This window comes from Amphiura filiformis, chromosome 1, assembly GCF_039555335.1.
Source record: "Amphiura filiformis chromosome 1, Afil_fr2py, whole genome shotgun sequence".
Taxonomy (NCBI): Eukaryota; Metazoa; Echinodermata; class Ophiuroidea; order Amphilepidida; family Amphiuridae; genus Amphiura; species Amphiura filiformis.
Window position 1 is genome coordinate 78212346 of NC_092628.1, and position 24215 is coordinate 78236560.

A 24215-nucleotide genomic window follows, 5' to 3' on the forward strand; every position below is an offset into this window, starting at 1 on the left:
ATATACTGACAGTATATAAATTACAGATTACATGTAAATGATTTATTTTGTCTTAAATACACGGCTTTCGGCTGAGCCACTAGCAGGCTATGTTAGCACATATATAACAATGACAAAGGTACCAAAATCTGAATTTTGATGATTTTTACGATCGTCCGGATGAGCAAATGAATAAGCCTTTAAACGAATTTTAAAGTAGTAATCGTTCTAGCGTTCTTGTGAGGAACTTTCCTCTACTGAAGTAGTTTTATTATTATTATTATTATTTATAGAATTGCTATGCTGTCGACCATTATCCAGCAACAAGGCAACCTACTACGACGAATTGCAAAGAAACATGACATCAAAGTTGATTTAGAAGACACGGCTGCGCTGACAACTGTTCCACATGGAAAAAAGTTCAAATAAGATTTTTACAACTGGTTAAACAACAGGTTAACCAAACTACAGCCTAACGGATTGAGTTCTTGTACAGAGTCCTGCGTCATTATACTGGGGTACCCAAAAAGGTGGTTTTGTTACATTTTGATGTGCAGCATAGATTTCAAAACACTGTCTCTTGAGTATTCCTTCACTTAAAAGATACGATTAGGTCTTAAATTGCTAACTTCTTCTATATTCTCGTGTTTTTATCCTGTTTAAATTTTTTGTCATGAAATGTGACAAGGGTGGTTGTGGGTAAGGGGGCGTATGGGGGTGAACTCATATCGTAAATTTGATCTAAAACCCCCCCAATAAAAATTTGAATCCAGCAAAAAATGTCTAAATGAATTCCCAGACATCTAAACCAAGTAAATAAATACAGAAGGTAATTTAAAAGACTAATACTTGATCAGAATGATTGTAAATGTGGAAAAAAGGGGGGTTAAATACCCCCGTACTTAGTGATTGTTTTTGCCCGTACTCTCTCATTTTTAACCGATTTTCATTTTTTTTAAAAGGTGTCAAAATGCTCGGGCGGATAAACCACTTCAAATGAGATATGTAGGTAAAATGTTTGAAACATTTCACTTTTTTGCTATGTAACACAATTGTACCCCAGTTTATGATCTGTAAGGTTTACCGTCAAATGATTATGTTTGTGGTCATAATTTGCAACAGGGCATATTAGGTTTTACCATGTGTAGTACAACTAACAAAAAGTATTGCTGAATTGCTTCAGTACTGTTTTAGTAAATTTATATATATACGTACGTGATCATAAACATTGTAAAAGAATAATGTAACTGTAACTGAAATATATTTAAAACCGTTAACGTGAATAAAACATATTTATGATTGCATGATTGTATGTGTGATTTGCTTCACAGCGACGCCCTCAATTTTACTAAGATTTCTACTTTTTGCATTATTATAATGCCCAGTGGTGTACTAAAATACCACGTAAAAGACTAAGCCTGAAGTGCTTTAATAACAGTAAAATTTCACTTTTTATATTAAAACCGGTCGACCCGGTTTTATTCAGAGTTCATCGATCGACTGGTTGCTAACATCTCCCGTGGATGTCAGCTTATGTGTGCACATGTCGAGCGCGATGCTGCGTGTAGTATTACATGTTACGATCGGCGAGCGTAGTGCACGCATTGTAGGGGCTGGAATGAAATCGCAATTTTCTTCGTTATACCTCATTTCTCTAGTCCTGAGTTTACATGTAGTGTGCCACACACACAAATACCCCACATGACTGCTGTCTGATACAGGTGGTCTGATACATGTAGTTTTTACCTTCAGGAGTTACATGTAGCTGCTCATGGCTATGGGTCTTTGAAGTATTGTGTGTACCATGTGTACTGTTGGTTGGTTGGTTGACCTGGGTTGAGTCTTTGAAATGTCAATTGTGTGGGGTGGGGTTTGGTAGGGTGGGTGTGTATAGGGAGAGCGGTGTGGTGTGGTGTAGTGAGTGACCTTTGACCAATGACCTTCTCTTTCTGCAATTTTATCATCAAAATGCCTTAAAATATGCGGAAACTTTGAAATTGTCTATTTTTCAGCAAATTTGTATTGTAAATTTTCAAATTAGAAACAAAATATAAAATTTTGCTCCATTATTTAGAATAATGACCCATTTTTTCAAAATGTTATACAAAATGACCCCCTTGTTTCAAAATTTGATACCCAATTACCCTAGCTTTTTCATTTTGTTATACCCAATGACCCATTTTTATACAAATTCCTACTAAGCAATGCCAGTAGGCAGATACATGTCACATTCAAGTTGAATGACCCCCCCCACCTCCGGTCATGGACTCTGACCGAGTCCGGACTCGGGTCTTATTTTTGTTGGACTCGGACTTGGCTCGGACTCGGCACCCCCGGACTTTGACTCGAGTCCGGACTCGGACACAAAAGGACTCAGACTTGGCTCGGACTCGGATACAAATGGACTCGGCTCGGCTCGGACTAGGACAAGCTTGACTCGGGTACAAGTCTGCATTGGGAAGCTCCGTAAAACAATGGCGGCTGGTGGCAAGAGGTTTCAACTTAGTTGAACTTAGTTCAATTTTTAAAGGGCGAATTGTTAATTACTAAATGACCTCAAAAGGTGAAGTCGGCTGTGAAAATTAAAATGGCGAAATTGCGACAAGAACTGTCACCCTTGCAAGTGAAATACAGTTTATTTAGCCAATGTCAACATGGTGTCATCGGACAAACACCACAGCTATATGATGGTCTTTCACAATATAAACATCAATTTCCTAATTTGCATATAGCCGCTACTCCTCCAGCTAGCTCGTCCACATGATTGATGCTTTACTGATCTAGGTATTATTTATGTCTATGAAATGACATATTTTCACAAATCTCAATAACACAATAACAAATACCCGCACTAAGTAAGTAGTTCAGTAACAAAAAAGGTTAAGAAGAAAACGTTTGTTTCAAACGAATTTTAAAATAATAATCGTTCTAGCGTTCTAGGAACTTTCCTCTACTGAAGTAGTTTTATTATTATTATTGATCTATATAGAACTGCTATGCTGTCGACCATTATCCAGCAACAAGGCAACCTACTACGACGAATTGCAAAGAAACATGACATCAAAGTTGATTTAGAAGACACGGCGGCACTGACAACTATTCCACATGGAAAAAGTCCAAATAAGATTTAAACAACAGGTTGAACAACAGGTTAACCAAAATATAGACTAATGGATAGAGTTCTTGTACAGGGTCCTGTGTCAGAAACTTGGTCCTGTGTCATATACTGGGGTACCCAAACATTTTGATGTGCAGCATGGATTTCAAAACATTGTCTCTTGAGTATTCCTTCACTTAGAAGATTCAATTAGGTCTTAAATTGAGGCTAATACATTCTATATTACTCATGTTTTTATTCTGTTTTAAAATAATTTTAATTTATTTTTTATGACGGTTGTCATGAAATATGCCAAGGGTGGTTTTGGATTAGGGGAGGCGGATTAGGGGGAGGGACTCATATCGTAAATTTGATCTAAATCCCCATTAAAAATTTGAATCCAGTAAAAAAATGTCTAAATGAACTCCCAGACAAGTAAATAAATGTAGAAGGTCATTTAAAAGACTACTACTTGCTCAGAATGATTGTAAATGTGAAAAGAGACTTTGTGATTGGTTTTTGCCCGTACTCTCTCATTTTTTCATTCAAAAAAGGTGTCAAAATGCTCAGATGGAGAACCATTTCATATGAGACGTGTAGATAAAATGTTTGAAACATTTCACCTTTTTACTATCTAAGGGGTGGTGCAATAATTATGTGTACCCCCGGGGTGGTGAATTATAGGGGGCAAAGGTTTTTGGCAGGCCAAAAGGGGACAAGAATTTTTTGGCAGGTCAAAAGGGTGTCAAGCGATTTTGGAAGGTCGAAAAGGGGGGGCAAGCGATTTTTTTTGGCACAGATATTTTGGGCGCCATTTCTATATTACGCCCTAAAAGGTGTAGGAAAACATAAGAAACATGTTCCCCAAAATCTTAGTGTGTAAAGGGGGGGCAAAGATTTTTTGGCACGGTCAAGGGGGGGCAAGCGATTTTTGGCAGACCACGTTGAGAATTCACCACCCCGGGGTACACATAATTATTGCACAGCCCTTAACACAAAGGTACCCCAGTTTATGATCTGTAAGGTTTAGCTTCAAATGATTATATTTACCTAGCGGGGTGTAACAACCCCCGCTAGGTATTGCAATCGTCTTTGTTCTTCCGCTGCCAACAAATGAACTCTCTATGCACTCTGTGGCACGTTCCATTTTTTTGCATTCTATCCTATCCTATTCCAACTGCAGTGCACTGTACAGGGAAGGAAAGGTCGCCAGGGTCAGCTATACTTCACATGCATACACGGTTCCCCCGCAGTATTTACAATTAACACAGACTACATGACAAGCAAAAATGTTTTAATTCTATCTGATCCATAGAACTTGAGAGAATATAAATTGCACAAGATTTTAGGAAAACATAAACTGATTATCACAATAGAATGATCAAATGTTTTGCATAAATAGATGAATTTAGAAGGAGTTTTAATGATGAAATGCTTGCGCCACTATAACAATCCATTGGGTGAAGTCGCTGAACATTTGATTTTGAGGTGTTTATTTTTACCCAGCTGGACATCTGTAAGGGATATGTGGCTCAAACTCATTGACAACAAATCTCATGACCAGGGGAACATTTCGCAGGGGTCAGGTCATAGGTCACGCAGAGGTCAAATCTTAGAAATGCATTTTCTGGAAATCTGTAAGGGGTATGGGGCTCAAACTTGGTGGCAACAAACTTCATATCCTGAAAATTTTGATACATTTGCAGGGGTCAGGTCAAAGGTCATCTTAGGGCAAATCTTAGAATTTCATTTTCTTGACATCTGTAAGGTATACCTTACAGATCAGTATATATTGATTATTGAGCGCCTAGCAGGCTGCCAGATATCTCTCCTGATTTTGCATCATTTTCTGTGTATTTCTCTGTTTATATCTACCAAACTGTTTGCAGTTCATTTGCTAAGGACTTCGTCCATCTTCTGGATCATTGCCGACTTGATTGCTTACTGATTGGATTAATTATCATTGTTTTAATATTTTTGGTATGTACTCTATGACTATGTTAACTATTATACTAGGGCTAGTACTATTCCCTGTACTGGTCAATTCTCACCTCACTGACCATGATCAAGTTTTTCACACTTCCGTGGTGGTTGGTCAGCCAAATACTGGCATTTTTCACGCCTTTGTGGTGGCTGGTCAGTCAAGTACTCTTGTAGACTCTCACAGCCTACTTATATATCACTGTGCTACAATGGAATCCTATAGTAGAAATGATCTGCTTCAATTAAATAATAAACATAATGTGTCTGAAGAAACATGGAGGACAATCACATCTTTGGGTATACAGAGTAAACCCCCAACACATAGGGGGAAAAGAGCAGGCCGACGTAAACAGAGAAAAATTGAAGTTCGTGTGACTTGTAGACTTCCAAATCCTACTTGGAGAGATGATAGGCCTACCTATGCTAACTTATCAAATCTCCGTCCATGCAGTTCCACGTTCTAAACCACTTTCAAACCTTACTGTTCATTTGTGGAATGCCCAATGTCTTCGAAATAAAACTGTCACTCTTGTTGACCATGTACTGCTTTATGATGTTGATGTAATGTTGATAACTGAAACATGGTTTATGGCTGAAGCCGATTTGGTGATAGTAGGAGAATGTACTCCTCCTGGATATGACTTCATAAATGCACCTCGTGGTAGTTCAACTTATGGTGGAGGGATTGGCATCTTATACAAAAAGTCATTGAATTTAACTTCAACCCCTACTGGGCTCACTTCTGTCACTTTTGAGCATTGTACTGTTACCATCAATAACTCCATCAAATTGATATGTATTTATCGCCCATATCCTTCCCGCGTGAATGGCTTTAAAACCTCGGAATTCCTTGAAGAAATTGATACATTTCTTGAAGAAATCTGTGTCACACCCCAAAAGGTTGCTGTATTAGGGGATTTCAATGTGCACATGGATGAACCTGACAACTATGATACCAAGAAATTCAACAATAGTCTCACCAACACTGGTTTACATCAGTTTGTCTTAGAACCAACTCATATAAAGGGTCATATATTAGACCTTGTTATTGCTCGCCTGGATGACGATATTATTCAGAACGTCAAAGTTGACCATTTGCATTACTCTGATCATTTTGTTGTGTCATGCATTTTCCAATGAGCAAAACCTCCCCCTTTAGTAGTCACCACTACTTCTCGTGAGTATGGTAAAGTGGATCAAAATAAATTAACCACTTTGCTTGAAGAGCGCTTAGCAGAGTTCCCTGAGAGTGAAGATCCTGATGTACTTGTCGCTTCATATGAGTCTATTACATCTTCTGTCCTTGATGAGGTTTGTCCTCTTGTGACAAAAACACGTACCATTAAACCTAGACTTCCATGGTATAATGATACCATCCATCAAGCGAGAAATATCCGTCGGCGTCTAGAACGTAGATGGAAGAAAAGTCGCTCTGAAGCTGATGAGACCGCTTTCAAAGATCAGAAGGACCATGTCTGTAGACTTATAACAAATGCTAAAATCGATTACTTTACTAATAAATGTACAAATGCGTCTGTAAAGGAAATGTATAATACAATAAATGTACTGTTAAATAAGACACACAAAGTTCTCCCTGATTTTCAAGATGATCTTGCGGATGAGTTCCTAAAGTTTTTCATAGAAAAGGTTGAGAAAATACGAAATAATGTGTGCTCAGGTAGTTCTTGTGTAAGATCTGATCAGGATACTGCTACGGACAATGTAGATTTAAGTATGTGCTGTTTTAAGCCACTCACTCTTGAAGATGTTCACAATATCATTATGAAATTTCCTAGTAAGTCATGTCTGCTGGATACTATGCCCTCATGGTTAGTAAAAGACAACCTTCCTACCATGCTTCCTGTAATAACACAAATTGTCAATGCTTCTCTTACATCAGGTGTATTTCCTTCAAGGTTAAAACATTCCATCATAAAACCTGTTATTAAGAAGAACACCATGGATCCAAACTCATTAAAGAGCTATCGCCCTGTTGCGAATATTACCTTTCTGTCTAAAGTAGTGGAAAAGGCAGTGACATGTCAGGTTACCGACTATGTGGACAGCAATTGCCTTAGTGAACAACATCAGTCAGCCTATAGGCGAAACCATAGTACGGAGACTGCATTGTTCAAAGTTAAGAACGATATCCTGCAGTCTCTTGACAAAGGTAATGCTGTCTTCATGGTTCTACTGGACATGTCCGCTGCCTTTGATACCGTGGATCATAGTATCTTACTTCATAGGCTTCAGACTAGGTTTGGCATGGGCGGTGCCGTTAAATCTTGGTTTAGTACATATCTTCATAACCGCACCGTAAAGGTCAACGTCAAGAACACATTTTCCAAAGAGCATTTGCTTACGTACTCACTTCCTCAGGGCTCTATAATAGGCCCACAGGGGTTTACGTTATATACCGCCCCTCTTGGTGACATCATTCGTGCGTATGATGTTTCTTTTCATACTTACGCGGATGACATCCAACTTTTTGCTGAATTCAATCCTAAGATCTTAGGGGACTGTGAATGTGTTCTTGACAAATTAACATCTTGTGTTGCTAGAATAAATGAATGGATGGTTGACAATATGCTCCAACTTAATCAAGACAAAACAGAATTTATTGTTTTTGCAAATAACCGTGTATTGCCTACGCTTCAGAATTTTCAACTCAAACTTGGTAACCTGTGTATTCATCCAAAATCATCTGTGAAAAATCTTGGTGTTATGCTTAATTCTTCTCTAGACATGTCTGTTCACATAAATTCAATATGTAGTTCTGTTAATTTTCATATACGCAATCTGTGGCGTATTCGCCGTTTTATATCACAGGAAGCTTGTCATAATGTTGTTAGAGGGTTGGTACTGTCTCGTCTAGATTACGCCAATTCGCTTTTACTAGGTGCACGTGCGCAAGATCTTATGCGTTTGCAGCGCCTTCAAAATAAAGCTGCGCGCCTGGTTTTTAGTTGTGGACGGGACCAGCCCTCTGCCAGCTTACTTGACGAGCTTCACTGGCTTCCAGTTAAACAAAGGGTTCATTTCAAATTACTTCTGTACATTTTCAAATGCATTAATGCTCAAGCTCCAGGTTACCTGACTGATCTAATTCATCTCTTGAATAGTAGTGTTGCGCTTGGTCTCAGATCTCGGCTTCGTTCCTCCTCTGATCTCACCCGCCTTTGGGTTCCTCGCTCTTTTAGAAAGGCTGGGGATGCTTCATTTGCCATAGGTGCTCCCAAAATATGGAATGAGCTCCCTACTGAGATCAGAGAGGTGGAGTCGGTGTATGGGTTCAAGCGCAGGCTCAAACCCATCTTTATCCTGATTAGTATTGCTGCTTGTTTTTGATTCATGAATTGTTGGAATTGCTTTGTTTATTTGCTTGAATTGATATTGTATATGTTTTCTTGTAAGGCGCTCTGTGCTTTGTGGAGCGCCATATAAATGTTTTATAATAATAATAATAATAATAATACCGATCTGATAATTGATATACCCAATGATCGTAAGTAAGAGTATGCTGTGAAACTATTACATGTAGTAACGGTTGCTTAATTGTTAATTAGTAATAAATGATGGTAAGTGTTTTAAATTTTAACAAGTATATCATTGCCGTGTATCATCATTTGTGTATCACCTTTCTTTTTGTATTTAAATGTTTTTCAAGGAGCGATTTTTATCAAATTAAAAGATAATTGCCAATTAGACATTAATTTGGCATTTGTTACGCAAATCAAATGATGATTTTGATTATTAAAATTATAATCACAGTTAATAGCTTGTTTTTAGAATTAGCCCAATCAAATTAATGAAAATAAGGGTTGACCCACCACTAATTAAAACAGAATCCATTTAATCAAAATTCATTTCAGAAATGCATTATTGTGCTTAACCCTGGAATCTGCCTCATAACTTAAAAGGGCATTTCGTGATCCACGGCCTCATCCCCCACTTTTCTCAAAAAAAGTTGAGATTTTTATATCACTGGAAACCTCTGGTTACATAATGTTTATGTACAAAATATTTCTTGCAGATTAATTCCTTTAGCAAAGATATCGTGAAATTTGAATTTCGTTCTGGTGCACCAGAACGAAATTACAACGCATTGTCTATGGAGAAGTGTAATACACATAATCATGCATAATTCGCGATCGCAAAATCGGAATCAACTGAAATTTTGGAAATAGGTTTTTTTCGTGGATATCTAATGAAAAATGACATAAATAGAGAATGCTAGGATCACGAAATACTCCTTTAAGTTATTGGTCGAAAGTACTATGAGGGTCGGTCAGTATGTAATAAGAGTTGACTTGTGACGTTATATGTGGATTGTTTTCATGGCATTTCTCAATGATCACATAAACACTATACCTTTGTCTTTCAAACAACACATTTAAAAATTATATCACACTCATGATTTGCATAAAATTAATAGACTGTCAATAGACTATGGACACTGCCAAATCACGCATAAAGGCGGGCCTTTTAAATCACAGCAAAGGCACGTGTATAAAATGTCCGAGAACAGCAAAAATACAAGGTGCATATGGCAGGATTAAACACTAGGTCCTCAGTTTGTTTTTGGCAAAATGTGAGACTCGCCATTAAACTTGGGTTTAAATGGGAGGTCTGGGAACTTCAACAACTTCAGGGCTTGAATGGAAGCAACATTATTCTGCAAAAATGGCGAAAATGAAAAAGCAGTTATTACAAATGACATTAATTATCTCCAAAATGAAACAGATTAAACTGTGTAATGACTGGTCACGTGTGAGAGCTGGTACTCAGTACGATGATAGCTGGTGCAAATCAAACAACAATCTTCGCATGCGTAGGTGGGATGACTGATACAACATGCTGGAAATGCACGGACATTGCAATTCAATATAGTAGAGACATTGCGATTTTCCAAACGCAGCACGTAGCACGTACGTTTTCGCGTACGTTTTCGCGTACGTTAATACGGTGTTAAATATTGCTAGTCTCAGTTACAAACTGGATTTTGCTCATTCGTCACGAAGGAGAACAAATGAGCTGATATAAATACTATTTGATCAAATCTCAACAGCTTCTAACCTAGGTCGATAGAGGGCATAGTAATTGAAAAAATAACAGTGAGCTGAGTCTCTGCTTAAATTCAAACAGACCGCTTTTGATTTTGATTAAAATTTTGACCTACATGCTCATTAAACCTAATTGTTTTTTTGCTCCCCAAATATTATAGTTGCCCCAAAACATATATTTTGGTAGATTAAAGATCACTACATACATACATCATGACTTTAGTTTCAAAATGAGAATTTTTCGTCCTGAAAATTGGGCGCGTTGCATGGACTTAGACATGAGGTAAAATCAGCATATTTCACGTAGCATCTGCGTTTTTATTCTACGTTGGAATCCAAAATGGGAAATCGCAATGTAATTTTCTTAACGCAAAGTATTACACACACTTCAATGGGCAATCTCTGCGTGTGAATATTGCGTTTAAATTTAGTCCATTTTTAACACATCGCTGTACCTTTATTACAATGATTTGTTACAAACAAAAGGATCATAATAATAATTAGACTTTCCTTCATATGTTCATTATCTTTGACTGTCTTTAATATATTGTGAAATGGACCAATTTTGTGCATTTTCAGCGATGTATCTACGTCGATTTCGCACGTGGAATATCTTCAAAAATAGCTACAAAATTTGTCCATTTCACAATATGTTAAAGACAGTCAAAGATAATGAACATACGAAGGAAAGTCTAATTATTATTATGATCCTTTTGTTTGTAACAAACCATTATAATAAAGGTATAGCGATGTGTTCAAAATGGACTAAATTTAAACGCAATATTCATACGCAGAGATTGTCCATTGAAATGTGTGTGATACTTTGCGTACAAAAATGACATTGCGATTTCCCATTTTGGATTCCAACGTAGAATAAAACGCAGATGTTACGTTGAAATATCTTTTTTACCTCGTGTCTAAGTCCATGCAACGCGTTCAATTTTCAGGTCGAAAAAGTCTCATTTTGAAAGTAAAGTCATGATGTATGGATGTAGTGATATTAAATCTACCAAAATATATGTTTTTGGGCAACTATAATATTTGGGGAGCACAAAAAAACAATTAAGTTTAATCAGCATGTAGGTCAAAATTTTAGTCAAAATCAAAAGCGGCCTGTTTGAATTAAGCAGAGACTCAGCTTACTGTTATTTTTTCAATCACTATGCCCTCTATCGACCTAGATTAGATTAGATCAAATATTATAGTCTTTATTCTAGCTGACTCGTTCTCCTTCGTGACGAATGAGCACATAACAGTTTGGAACCGAGACTAGCAATATTTAACACCGTATTAACGTACGTGAAAACGTACGTTCCACGTTTGGAACATCGCAATGTCTCTAATATGTCTAGAATGACGGTTTCGCTATTCATGGGCAAAAAGCATCAGAATATTGCTTGATGATCACTTCTTCTGTTCGGATGAATCCCGACCATTGTAGAATTACATAGGCGACAGAAGGGGACACGCCCCCCTCCAAAAAAACATGGGGGACTTCCCCACCAAAAAATCCTGTAGAAGAAAAAGTATAGCAATAATTACTTTGTGCATCTTCCATTTTAGCCCAAAAAATAAGTGTTGTGGGATTTTAGGGTATATTGCACAGTTTGATATTTGTTTAGTTTGACTTTGATTGGATACATATTCAAATATTATATGATGAATATAATAACATACCTTGGGATTTAAGCGATGAGTACAATAGATGCCTAGTTGAAATGGATTTCACACACAAAGGTCAAATAGGTACCAAAATCACAAAAGTGAAGCTTATGAAAAAAAAATAGAATCTGGTGGTATTGGTGACGAAAACAATCATGCAAATCATGTAAAAGTTGCTCTATTTGGCAGAGACACGGTACTTAAAGCGCTTATCATTATATGCTGTGTTATGAAGGCATTTCAACAGCACCCTTATTTGATGGGAAAAGGTCGTTGAACTTTTACACAGAGGTCAAGTTCAAAATTGCTCGGACTTGGCTAAAAACACAAACAATGTGTTTCTCTAGTCCAGGCTTCCTCAAATAGATTTGTTGAAGCGCCACATGAAATTTTAAAAAAAACTGCAAAGCGCCACTCAATGGCTGCGAATTTGCGGGGGGAGTCAGAGGGGGGTTTCCCCTGTGAAGCTATCGATTTTTTTTTATTTGAGGTGCAAATGACGCCATTTGGTGCAACATTTTGTACTATTTTAGCCTGTCTTTACAAGGATAACATGGGAATCGCATTGTTTATTTATTTATTTTTAAATCTAAACGGCGCCGCGCGCCACTCGGGAAGCCACGGCGCGCCACATGTGGCGCGCGCGCCGCTATTTGCGGAGCCCTGCTCTAGTCTATAAGGATTCTAAGAAACTGTTTATCCATGTGTTGGTGAGGGCAATATTTCGTTAGGGTTGATCGATACCAACACCTGGGTGATGTCATCCCCGTTCATACAGTGTCCAAAATAAGGAAAATATGGACGTTGTCCCTAGGAGGATATGACGTAGTACACCAACCTCGTTCTCATAGTATGTGTGCAACTGATGGTCTTTGCAATTATTTTTCTTAATTTGGGCATACTGATTCCAATATATGTAGATTATCGTAAAGAAGGTCATCGATATTACTAATTATGTAACTATTAAATACACGAGTGATTGCAGACATCTGTGTAAAGATTTTTTTTCATCTCCGAAAAAATTGAAACTGACGCCGACAGTATGTCACTGCGTGTCCCGTCATTAGTTTTCCCATTCAGGTCTATAAAGTGTATAAAAGTTAGATTTCAGTAACAAGAAACTATTTTCCTGACGACTCCGTGTCAATAAAACCTAGAAAAGCTTTTTTTTTTTGTTGTTGTTGTTTTGTTTTTATTTTGTTTTGTTTTTTTGTCACCAAAAGGCTGAGTCATCGTAAGCCATTATTTGCCTTTTCTCCGATGAAGAAAACTGAAATGATAATGTGATTTGCCCCACTAAAATGGAAGTACCCCCACCCCCTCCCCCAGGATTAATGCATGATAGGAAGTAGGGGAAGGATCTATTGTATACTTAAATCTACTTTATGCTTACGGTTGTCAAATTTAGATACAAATCTGTCCGGTTCAGTTGTTGATAGTCACTTCTCACAACTCACGTCCTAATTCCACAATCACGTGGTTCCATAGCCAATTGATAACATTTTTATATGGCCATTCAAAACTAATCAGCGATTAATATTTCAATAATCATTGGCAGACTAGACTGTGGAGTAAGCGGAATCAAATAGGCGGCAGTGGCAACTATGCTTGCAGTTGCGTGATCAGTCTCTTTTAGTGTTTGTCACACCACTTTGTACACCACTATACGCCATGCTAACTAATTCCAATTCCAATTGAATCTAATAAAATAACGCTTACTTTTCCGGAAAGAGCTGACTGGTAAGTTTTTCAAATATATTTTTTTTTGTCTGTAGCATTCGATGTATAATATATAAACATGAAGATGGATATTAACTGTACATAAAATGTAACGATTCACGATACCCAATCGCGTTACAATTGATCTGGTTATGCGGTTTATTTTATATATTATGTAGCCCGAGGTACTCCTTCGTCACTACGATTTCGACTGTCCTTTTCCGTACGTATGGTAAGGAAGGAACCACTAGGGCCATGATGTGTCGGGCTAATACATATGCACCATAATTGTTCTTATAATGAAGATCATTATTTTGTTTTTATGGTAATTTGAAATGTTACTTTCTGAAATTATGGGGAATTTCTGTGTAAAGTGAAAGAATCCATCGCGTCTCTGCAAAATATTTGCTGTAAACATGGTAAAATGAGATTTCGACTTCTACATGCAGTCCCTGGATCCGCAACCCGAACACGGAGGTAAAATCTCTACGCACGCTGCAAAGCTCGTTCAATGAAATTACAAATTGAACAAAAACTAAATCAAACAGTCAATCAAACTATATGTATTGCTTATTATGTAACCAATAAATAAACTTTTTTATGGTGTTTTAAAATGTCTTGTTAGATTATGATAATAGTGTTTATTTAATTTTAAAGGGGGTCTCCGGCAATCATAACATTATGGCTTATAGATGAGGTGACTTCTGACGTCAATACCTGGCAGTATTCGCACGCATCATCACAATTTCCATTGTTTTTTACCTGTTAGTATGCGCGCGCATCATATTTTGTTCAGGGCTCATGTTTTTTAAAACTCCCGCCCCATCACAATACGGCTATGGAACAATGTAGTGGTTGCATGGTGTTCACTCAAGCATATCGATATACCATTCCCTTGTGTTTGTTGATAAACATAACTCATCTATATGTTAGAAAAATAATTCTCAAGCATGAATCACGTGGTTTTATTTAAAACAAACTATATAAAAACGAATAAAAAAGGTCGGCACGCGATATTCAAAAATTTCCGCGCCCAAATTGTCTAAGTGCAATGACGTAATGGTCATTTGTGCTCCATTGTCGTCAGCCTTCATTGTATTACTGCACAATTTCGGCGCCCGGGAATTTTGAATATCGCGTGCTGAGAGACAGATGTTTTTATTAGTTTTTATGGTCACTATGAGTTTGTTTTAAATAAAACCACGTGATTCGTGCTTGGTAATAATTATTTTTCTTACATAAAAAACATAATGTTGTGATTGTCGAGACTTCCTATAACATGTTTAATACCATAATTATAGCAGAATCTTTTTACATATTTACATAAATGCTTCTGTTTATAGTTTGGTCTATGTATTGAAGACCACAATGTGTATTTAAATTAAAATGCTTGCGGTCATCAAAACCCTAATGACTCGGACGCGAATTATGGGACACAAGTCTCAACTCCCACTGACTCGACTAGACACTTCAATGACTCGACTCGAAGCGAGACTCTACCCCTAGATGACTCGACTCGACTCGACTCTAGACTCGAATGTGGTGTCTCGAATACAAGTGTGGTGCCTTAAAATTCTTACCCTCCTCCCCCACTCCGGGGCTCAGAATTGTAGCACGGCCCTGACATAATGATTAGTCTTTTTGTTTCCATTGTATATACTATGTTACTGTACTTTACATATTTATTATATATAAATCTGCAGCCCATTCCCGGTATAGCATCTATCATGGCTAACACCAGAAAGGATATTGCACCAGTGGCCGGCCAGTACCTACTCGAATGTCCGACATCTCCAAAAGAAGTTAAGTTTACAGAAGACATTCCACTTCAAGTTCAGGATATAAATGTGAAGAAGGTCGGGCCTCTTGGTAGAAAAAGGTAGGCCATACATGTATAGATATAATTCGCAAACGCAAAATCGGAATCAACTGAAATTTTGGGAATAAGCTTTTTTCGTGGATACAAGTTGAATACAGGGGAATGGCTCCCATCATGTCTTGTTCCATTATAAATTTTTGACTGTTTGATTTTATCAAGATAATGGCACTATGATCATTCTGTCCAGATATCTCCCCTTTCTCGCACTGAAACAATACCACCCTAATATGTTTTGACAGAAAAAGTTACTGGGCCAGCCAAGTTCAAATATAATTAGTGCTGACTGATCTACCAAATGCTATACTTTGGTTTCCTAGATGTGACCACATTCCCTAACATGTGTATATTGTAAACCTCATTGGTACAGTTACACCATCTCGGTAAATCCACTACTAATATCGTTCACCAGCATTATACCAATCATTGCTCAATTTGACCTCAATTTTTGGAATATGAGAAATGTCATAAAAAGAGGATGCTAGGATCACGAAATACTCCTTTAAAGTTCATCCAACCATAAATTGTCAAAATTGAAATATAGCCTTTTATCCTAATTATATTAAACTAATGAATTGTAATTGACACCAAATCTCCAAACCTGCCACTTGGGAAGATTTTTCTTGATGCAAGAAAATTGGAGCTTAATCAGTCTAATGGACAATATCAGGGACTTGTGGTATTATAAGTACATGTACTAGATGGAGCACAGTTTGAACCAGAAGCTGTGTATATGCATGTGCAACAAATGATATTTTAAACAAGTTACGATATTGTAAACAAGTTAGCTAAAGGTAGCTAAAACAGCCCAATTAAGTCCAATTTTGCTTTTTGTGTTTTTTTGTGAAACATTGGTATACTGAAGGGTATATATACTAGAGGGTGGCAAAAACAGCAAAAAGTCCCGGCTAAAAGTAGGTATAGTATATAGCTCAAGCATATAAATAGGCCAGTCCCTTTGGGCCTCATTAATTTGGGCCTCATTAATATGTGTTACATTATGCCAGGGACGCTATTTCGAATCTTTTGTTTGAGATCAATAGATAAATGAGAGGTCTAGAATCACGCAGGTGTTTTCCTACATAATAATTTGTGATGCGATCAAGCAAAATCAGTCCGAACTCGACAATCCTACTTTTGAAATACGGTCAAAATAATATGGGTGTTTATGAGTCTGTGTGTCTGAGTCTGTCTGTCCGCCCTTATTCTCGGAACTGACAAGTCGCACGGCCCTCAGTGGATGTAAATTTAATTAGCTACCACGCAAAATAACTGTGAAATAAAACCAGTTGGTTTACTCGCTATTATCCAATGTCAGTTCTATTTCGTGGTGGCATAACGGTCAGAGTGATTGACTTGTGATCACAAGGTTGTGGGTTCGAGCCCCGTCAGGGCCAACTTGTTTTGTCCTTGGGTAAGATTCTTTATCTTGCTTGTATAACTGTATCCAGGTATATAATAAGTAGATCTTCAAGGTTGTCATATTCCGGCACCTTCATTGTTGGCAGCCACTTGGCGTGATATTGTAGTAGGAATGGAAATGTATTAGGGACGCACCATTAGATATCATCGGGGGGCTAGGGAGTTTTTTGAAAAAAAAAGTGCCTCACTGATGAGTAAAAAAAAATTTTGCCTCACTGATGAGTAAAAAAAAAAGATTTGCCTCACTGATGAGCAAAAAAAAAATTTTCCCTACCCAGCTCTGTACAAAGGTATACATTAAAATTGAAAAAGACAACTTCGCCGTCGAAGGCGGCGAAAAAAAAAATTTGGCCTCCAAAGGCAGCGAAAAAAAAAATTTTGCCGCCTTCGGCGGCAAAAAAAAAAAAAAATTCTGCCTGACCCAAACTCCCTAGCCCCCCCCCCCCGATAATATCTAATGGTGCGTCCCTTACAGCGCTTTGAATCAATTGTAAAGGCACTAAGCGCTGCACATTTCCACTCCAATACGATATCACGTCACGTGGCTGCCAACAATGAAGCTGCTCTTATGACAACCCTGAAGATCTCCCTATTATACACCTGGGTAAAGTCGGACAAGCATGATAAAGAAAAAAATGCAGACATTTATTCATTTTATTTAACAGATATTGATATGAGAAAAAATCAGTCATGAATATTTTGGTAATATGGCATCTTTGATGGAGTGATTTATTTATTAAAGCTGCCAGTATACATTATTTATAATAAAGCCCTAATGTACAATTTCTGTCAAATCTTTAACTTGTTATTATTACTCAAAATGTGAGTGGACGCGGCGAATCTGCCGTAAACTCGGCAAATTGTATTCTGAGTTAAAGTGTAAAATGTATGTGAATGTCGTATTCATAGGTGTATCAATTCATTGCGACAAGTATCTTATCAAACGCTGTTTAAAGCAATCAATAATACTACTGCTGAAGAGGATAATAAGCTTCTACCTATTTCTATAGAATAGTTCTTGTCTTTGTTTGCTTTGGCTAAATCCTGTTCAAGTGGTAGATAACAAAGCATTGTATTTTGTCTAGGTATGTATAATCAACAATGAACAATGAGAGGATATTACTGAACCTCGTTGACTTGGGGATGATTTGAAATGACCGCCAATTATTACCAGAAATATAGAAAAAGAGACACATGTAGAACCGATAAAAAATACAATTTTGTCGAAGGAACAGAGTTCAACAAATCATAACCCCTTTTTGGATATCGTTTGAAGTCAAATGATATACCATTTTAAAGCTTATGGTATATATTTTCTAAACACGAAATAACACAAAATTGACCGGGCCGAATTTACGGCTGATTCGCCGCGTCCAGTCACAAATGCTGAAATAATACTAGTAATAATTGTCGAACATACTGCAGTTACTGTCCGTTTTCCTATACACAATACACAGTGCTCTTTCCCATTGACGCGTGACCTTTACAAATAGCCCTACGTTAACAGTATGGGGATATGACTAGTTAACGTCGCTGTGTGAAAAATAACCGGCCAATATAAAAAGTACTCTTCTAAAGTTCTAGAAAATATAGTTTTTTAACATGTCCTAAATTTTTAGCTAATTTAGATGTTTGGAAATATTCGTACTTTGTTGTTTTAGTTAATGTTATAGGTAATAGTACATTGCCTAGTTAACGTCGCTGTGTGAAAAATAACCGGCCAATATTAAAAGTACTCTTCTAAAATTCTAGACAATATAGTTTTGTAACATGTCCTAAATTTTTAGCTAATTTAGGTGTTTGGAGAGGGTCGTACTTTTGTGTTTTAGGAAGGACATGTAAACGACAGATAACACCAAAAATATGAAGAAATTATTTCCAAACCGTGTTAAGTCAAAAATCATTATGTTGCTCATTTTCAAGAATGCTGGTTTACAAAAAGCACGCCATTGTCTGATTTCGTGAACAAAGCCACACATAACATTGTTTCCTTTCGTTTCCTTTATAATCGGTTACCCAACTGAAGCTATGAATACCAGCTTTATTGCGATATCGCACATGAAAACAGCCACTTGTGCACAACCAGAGAAGATCCGATTTAATCAGTTGAGCTGTTTCAATGAGTGTTATCTTGGTTTAATAGCTTTTAATGGGGTTAAGTCCTGCAAAGGTCGAGATGAATTCTACTGTAGACATGACTGCATCATGAAAAGGTTTCTGTCCATTTTGAGCTGAAATAACAAGGTAAAGTGAACGAAACCCTACTGCTTATTTTGGCCGTTTAACATGCAGTTCTATAGGATGACATAAAGTCATAATTTTATGAATTTATGACTTTATGTCGTACTTTGCTCTGTTGCAGACTTGTACCCGAGTCCAGCTTGTCCGAGTCCGAGCCGAGCCGAGTCCATTTGTATCCGAGTCCGAGCCAAGTCCGAGTCCTTTTGTGTCCGAGTCCGGACTCGAGTCCAAGTCCGGGGGTGCCGAGTCCGAGCCAAGTCCGAGTCCAACAAAAATAACACCCGAGTCCGGACTCGAGTCCGGACTCGGTCAGAGTCCATGACCGGAGGTGGGGGGGGGGGGGGGGGGGGGGGGGGGGGGGGGGGCAAAATTTTATATTTTGTTTCTAATTTGAAAGTTTACAATTCAAATTTGCTGAAAAAAAAAGACAATTTCAAAGTTTCCGCATAATCTTAAGGCATTTTGATGATAAAATTGCAGAAAGAGAAGGTCATTGGTCAAAGGTCACTCACTACACCACACCACACACACCGCTCTCCCTATACACACCCACCCTACCAAACCCCACCCCACCCCACACAGTTGACATTTCAAAGACTCAACCCAGGTCAACCAACCAACCAACCGTACACATGGTACACACAAAGACCCATACCCATGAGCATGCAGCTACATGTATGATGTAACTCCTGAAGGTAAAAACTACATGTATCAGACCACCTGTATCAGACAGCAGTCATGTGGGGGTATTTGTGTGTGTGTGGCACACTACATGTAAACTCAGGACTATTGAGAAATGTCACTAGGCTGTGTGAAGCATAATTAAAGATGTGTAAATGAATTGCAATGTATTCAAATACATTTTAGAGGGAGGCTCCCTATTATTGTAAACATTTTTATCCATTTTGACACCCAAATTTGGCAATCTCCCTATTTCTGGCAAATTTTGTGCCCTTGAAGTTGCATGTAATTTTGAAAGTCTCCCTATTTTTTGTTTGAATCCTCTCTATTTTCTGGATGTTAATGTTGGCATCTCTGCATCATCATCGTCATCATCTTTATCATCATCATCATAATATTAATAATCATACTAACAGAAATTCACCTTTAATTTTAAACATCTTTTCAAAATTGTCCCACACAAATGTGCTGTGAGTAGTGAGCACACACAAACTACAGACACCGTAGCCCTGTCATGGACCTACTAATTTACTGAGCGGGAGCTGAGATGTAGGGTCCAGTACATGTGCATGTTTCTCTCTTAAATTTTAATGGATTGGAAACTGGAAAATTCCATGAAAAAAACTCTTAGATATTTTTTATAGTCCAAATATTCAAATTATGCATTTAATTAATTATCAATTATTTCATTACTAAATTAATGATAACAATAATAATTATGATTCTGCTAAGTGACAGATAAATCTAAATAATTTGCTGGATATGTAGGATATATGACAGATCACAGATTTGACAGCCCCTAATTAATTTGGAAAATGTTCAAATAAGTAAAGTCAACAAATTTGAGATCTATTTTGACATTTTTAGATTTATCATTTCACATTTTACATGGATTTAATTGGACTGGACTCGGACCGGACTCGGCTTCGAGTCCGAGTCCTTTGTCTTTTGTGTCCGAGTCCGAGCCAAGTCCGAGTCCAACAAAAGTGGACTCGAGTCCGGACTCGAGTCCGAGTCCGGACTCGAACGATACATCTCTGCTCTGTTGATCTACAAACACAACAAATTTGGCTGATTCCATTTAGGTGCAAGTGGGGACATGCGTAAACATTACAAAAAGGTCAAAAATTCAGGTTTGAAAAAATTAGACAATTTCATATCATAAGATCGTACATTATGGCCTTAATTAAAATTCCATGATTTTCATAACAGAAAAAGCATCCCAAAAAGTGTTACAGGAAATTGAAAAAATACATAACAACTTATTTGTAACGGACATCAAAATGAGTTTGTTGTCTATTTATTATAAGAAGTTATACCCTTTAAGTAGCAAAAGAACATGGGAATGATGTTATTTTGGTTTCCCATTTATTCAACAACATTTGTTGATCATACTGTTCATACATACCTGTAAAGCCGAAAGTAATATCATATCATTATATCCTTGAACAGCTTTGATATTGAATGCAATTTTAGCGCTTTGTAAAATCATGGTAAAATACCAACTCTCTGTCTATATACTTCTATCAGCTAATGAATAATTTATTAAACTACCAAGTACTGGTACGTCATGTTACTGCATTCTATCATAGACAGTATTCTAATAATATCATTCAATTAATGCATAGGCCTTCAAGGCCTATGATTAATGCGACTGTCTGGCGGGCTGTCTGGTTATAGCTCACGGCTATATTGCACTATGGCTGACATTTGCATCCGAACTCAATTGCACGGTGATGAGAAGAAGGGCATCCTGTTCTGATTTTATAACACAGATTTAGGGGCTGTGCAATAATTATGAGCCCTGGGGGAGGGTAAAATTGGGGGGGGGGGGCAAGAAATTTTTGGCGAGCTGAAAGGGGGGGCAAGCAATTTTTGGCCAGCCGAGAGGGGGGGGCAAGCGATTTTTGGCACACATTCATGGGGCGCCTTTTAAATAAAACGCTCTAAAAAGGCTTAGGAAAACAGTGCGGAAACGCTTTAATATGCAAATTTTCCTGCTCGCTGCGCTCGCAACATATATCTAGACCATTTAAGGTTTGAAAATTGGGATCCCAAAAATTTGGCATGTGTATGGGGGGGGCAAAGATTTCTTGGCGGGCCGAGAGGGGGGGGTTGCGATTTTGGCAGGCCGAGAGGGGGGGCAAGCGATTTTTGGCGGGCCGTTTGGAAATTTTACCCGCCCCGGGGGGGAAAATAATTATTGCACAGCCCCTTAGTATTCCCTGTTGTTTTCATTACTGTGTCAGTTACCTAAATATGATTTTTTCCTGTTCCTCTTATCAGATGGAATTTGATAACAAGTGGTGGCTACGGCTCCGGGCTGCGCTGTGAAGAATGGTAAACATGGATGGAAAACCCGGGGGGCACTCCCTATCTGAAATGGCAGGGATGTGCCTCGGCCATGTTAAAAGTAGGGGGGCATTCAGGTCAAATGTACAATTACAAAATATGGGGTCATTCAGTACACAACCTAAAAAATGGGGTCATTCGGTATGAAACTTTGAAAAAGGATGGTCATTGGGGTAACAAATTGTAAAATGGGAGTCATTGGGTACAGGATTGCCAAAAGAGTATCATTAAGTACACATAAATAAGTGCCAAACTGCGAAAAAACAACTTGGCCACCTTGGAAATTTGAGAAATCTCATTATTTCTGGAGGAGAACACAAATACCACATAAATTGGGAAATTAAAAAGGGGGGTCATTGGGTAGCAGGAAATAGAAAAAAGGGGGTCATTGAGTACATGAAATTTTTTTAAGGGGGTCATTGGGTAATAGGTAGGACCATAACACAAAAAAGGGGTCATTGGGTACAAGCCGGTTTGAAAAAGGGGTCTATCCTGAGGTACATGATGCATATCTGTTATGGAAGTGCCCCCCGGATGGAAAAGGAAGGAATTCCAGGCAGCTTCTTCTAGGGAAGTTTTGGCATTTGGAAGGAAGCTTTGCATTCATGAATAAATAAATACTTATCTTTTAGTTTTCGTTCTGTTTTGAATATAATTTTGGAATGATTTCAAAAACCTCTTTATAAGCTTCTTGGATGAGAATATTGTAGAGGATAGGTCCCGGGGGTAGGTGTAGAGCGGAAGGCCAATAAATACTGTAATCACTTCACTTGGTCTTTCCCATGTATCTTATTAGCCACCCCATTCACCCATATCTACAGGGAACACACCGTATGGATACGTATTTTCATTGTAGTGAATAAGTATTTGAGGTAATATGTGACACTATAGAATATAAAAAACAGGATATTGGTATGTTAAAAATCGAAATGAGGCCAAAATATGGTGTTTTGACAAATTTGCTCGCACTGACCCTTCAAAAAGCAAAATTCACAATAATTTGGGGCTAAAATAGACTGAAGTTGATTTTTTTGCGTCAAATCTGAACAGAATGTGTCTGTCCCCGAGGCCTGTCCCTCTCTAAATGTTAATGATGTGTCGCCGCCACTAACGATCTTATACAGAAACCCATATTTGGCCCCTTTAGCGCATAGACCTATGCCTTCTTCACACACCATGCACACGGTGAGTTTAGTTTAGGGGCCTCCAAATTTTGGCCTGGCCCAGGGCCCCAAAAAGGTAAATCCGGCACTGGACGCACTTTAACGTTTGACCCATATGATGAGTGTTTTATTTTTCTGGAATAGTTACGACATGATGTGCATTGTTGAAAGGTCGTACGCGTCGTCGCTTGGAGAAAGTGATCTAATTCTAATATTCATTAAAACAGCGACGCTGTGCTTCATAGAGGGCCGTACAAATGCTTTAAATAATCAATGATGAAAACATTATTTTGAGATATATATTGATATATTTTTAATGTTTTAAATCCATCTCAGGGGAGGAAAATCTGTTAAATCACCGCCATTCCAACCAGTTGATAATAAAGGCAAACAATTATCAGGTGCAAAAGGTTCCAAACGAATCAAGTTGAAACGTCTCGGAAAACTTCATGATAAGAACAGCAGTGATGAGAACAGTAGTGGCAAATCTTTTAAGGTAAACTAATTGTCACTAATGACACTATTCATTATCTTGTCCTTAATTACTTGTTAGTCCTCCAACCTACCTGTTCGTTCCTTTTCTTTCTGTATCTTCTTTTTTTATTTCTTATCCTTTCGTTTTTCCATTTTTGCTTAACTGATTGCTTAATTCACGTTATTGCTTAACTACTTGGTCATTGATTGATTGGTTGATCGATCGATTGATTGATTGTCGATTGATTGATTGATTGATTGGTTGATTCATTCATTCATTCATTCATTACAGACTTCAATCAGGTCCATGTTTAGCTTTTTGTGGAAAGGAGCTCAGCCAGAAATTAACCATGTGGACAAGTTAGATGACAATGGTTTGGCATCAATGCATATCGCTGCACAGAGTAATCAGGTTGCAAAAAATTGATACGCTTATACAGAAGGGGGCAGGTAGGAGATCACTTTTTACCTTCCTTCTTATAAAAGATCAGGAAATGTATCAT

General features: G+C 37.8%; 3 protein-coding genes across 4 annotated transcripts in view; all 3 read left to right on the forward strand.

Moving 5' to 3' along the window:
- LOC140153856 (transient receptor potential cation channel subfamily A member 1-like) overlaps positions 1-731 on the forward strand; it is a 35121-nt gene extending 34390 nt beyond the window's left edge. For both annotated transcript variants that reach the window (XM_072176663.1, XM_072176662.1), the window contains exon 28: positions 273-731. In XM_072176663.1, coding sequence (XP_072032764.1) covers positions 273-408 — 136 coding nt within the window. In that variant the 3' untranslated portion in view covers positions 409-731. The remainder of the gene's footprint in view (positions 1-272) is intronic.
- A 4916-nt stretch (positions 732-5647) lies between these two features.
- Positions 5648-23743, forward strand: LOC140163249 (uncharacterized). Its single transcript, XM_072186650.1, has 5 exons — positions 5648-6086; positions 6201-7375; positions 15207-15382; positions 22010-22063; positions 23575-23743. Exons 1-5 carry the CDS (start codon positions 5648-5650, stop codon positions 23741-23743), a joined length of 2013 nt encoding a protein of 670 aa, XP_072042751.1.
- The window catches only part of LOC140163260 (transient receptor potential cation channel subfamily A member 1-like), a 64002-nt gene continuing 53048 nt past the window's right edge, over positions 13262-24215 (forward strand). Inside the window, exons 1-4 of the mRNA XM_072186661.1 lie at positions 13262-13524; positions 15207-15382; positions 23575-23734; positions 24005-24162. Coding sequence (XP_072042762.1) covers positions 24078-24162 — 85 coding nt within the window. The 5' untranslated portion in view covers positions 13262-13524; positions 15207-15382; positions 23575-23734; positions 24005-24077. The remainder of the gene's footprint in view (positions 13525-15206; positions 15383-23574; positions 23735-24004; positions 24163-24215) is intronic.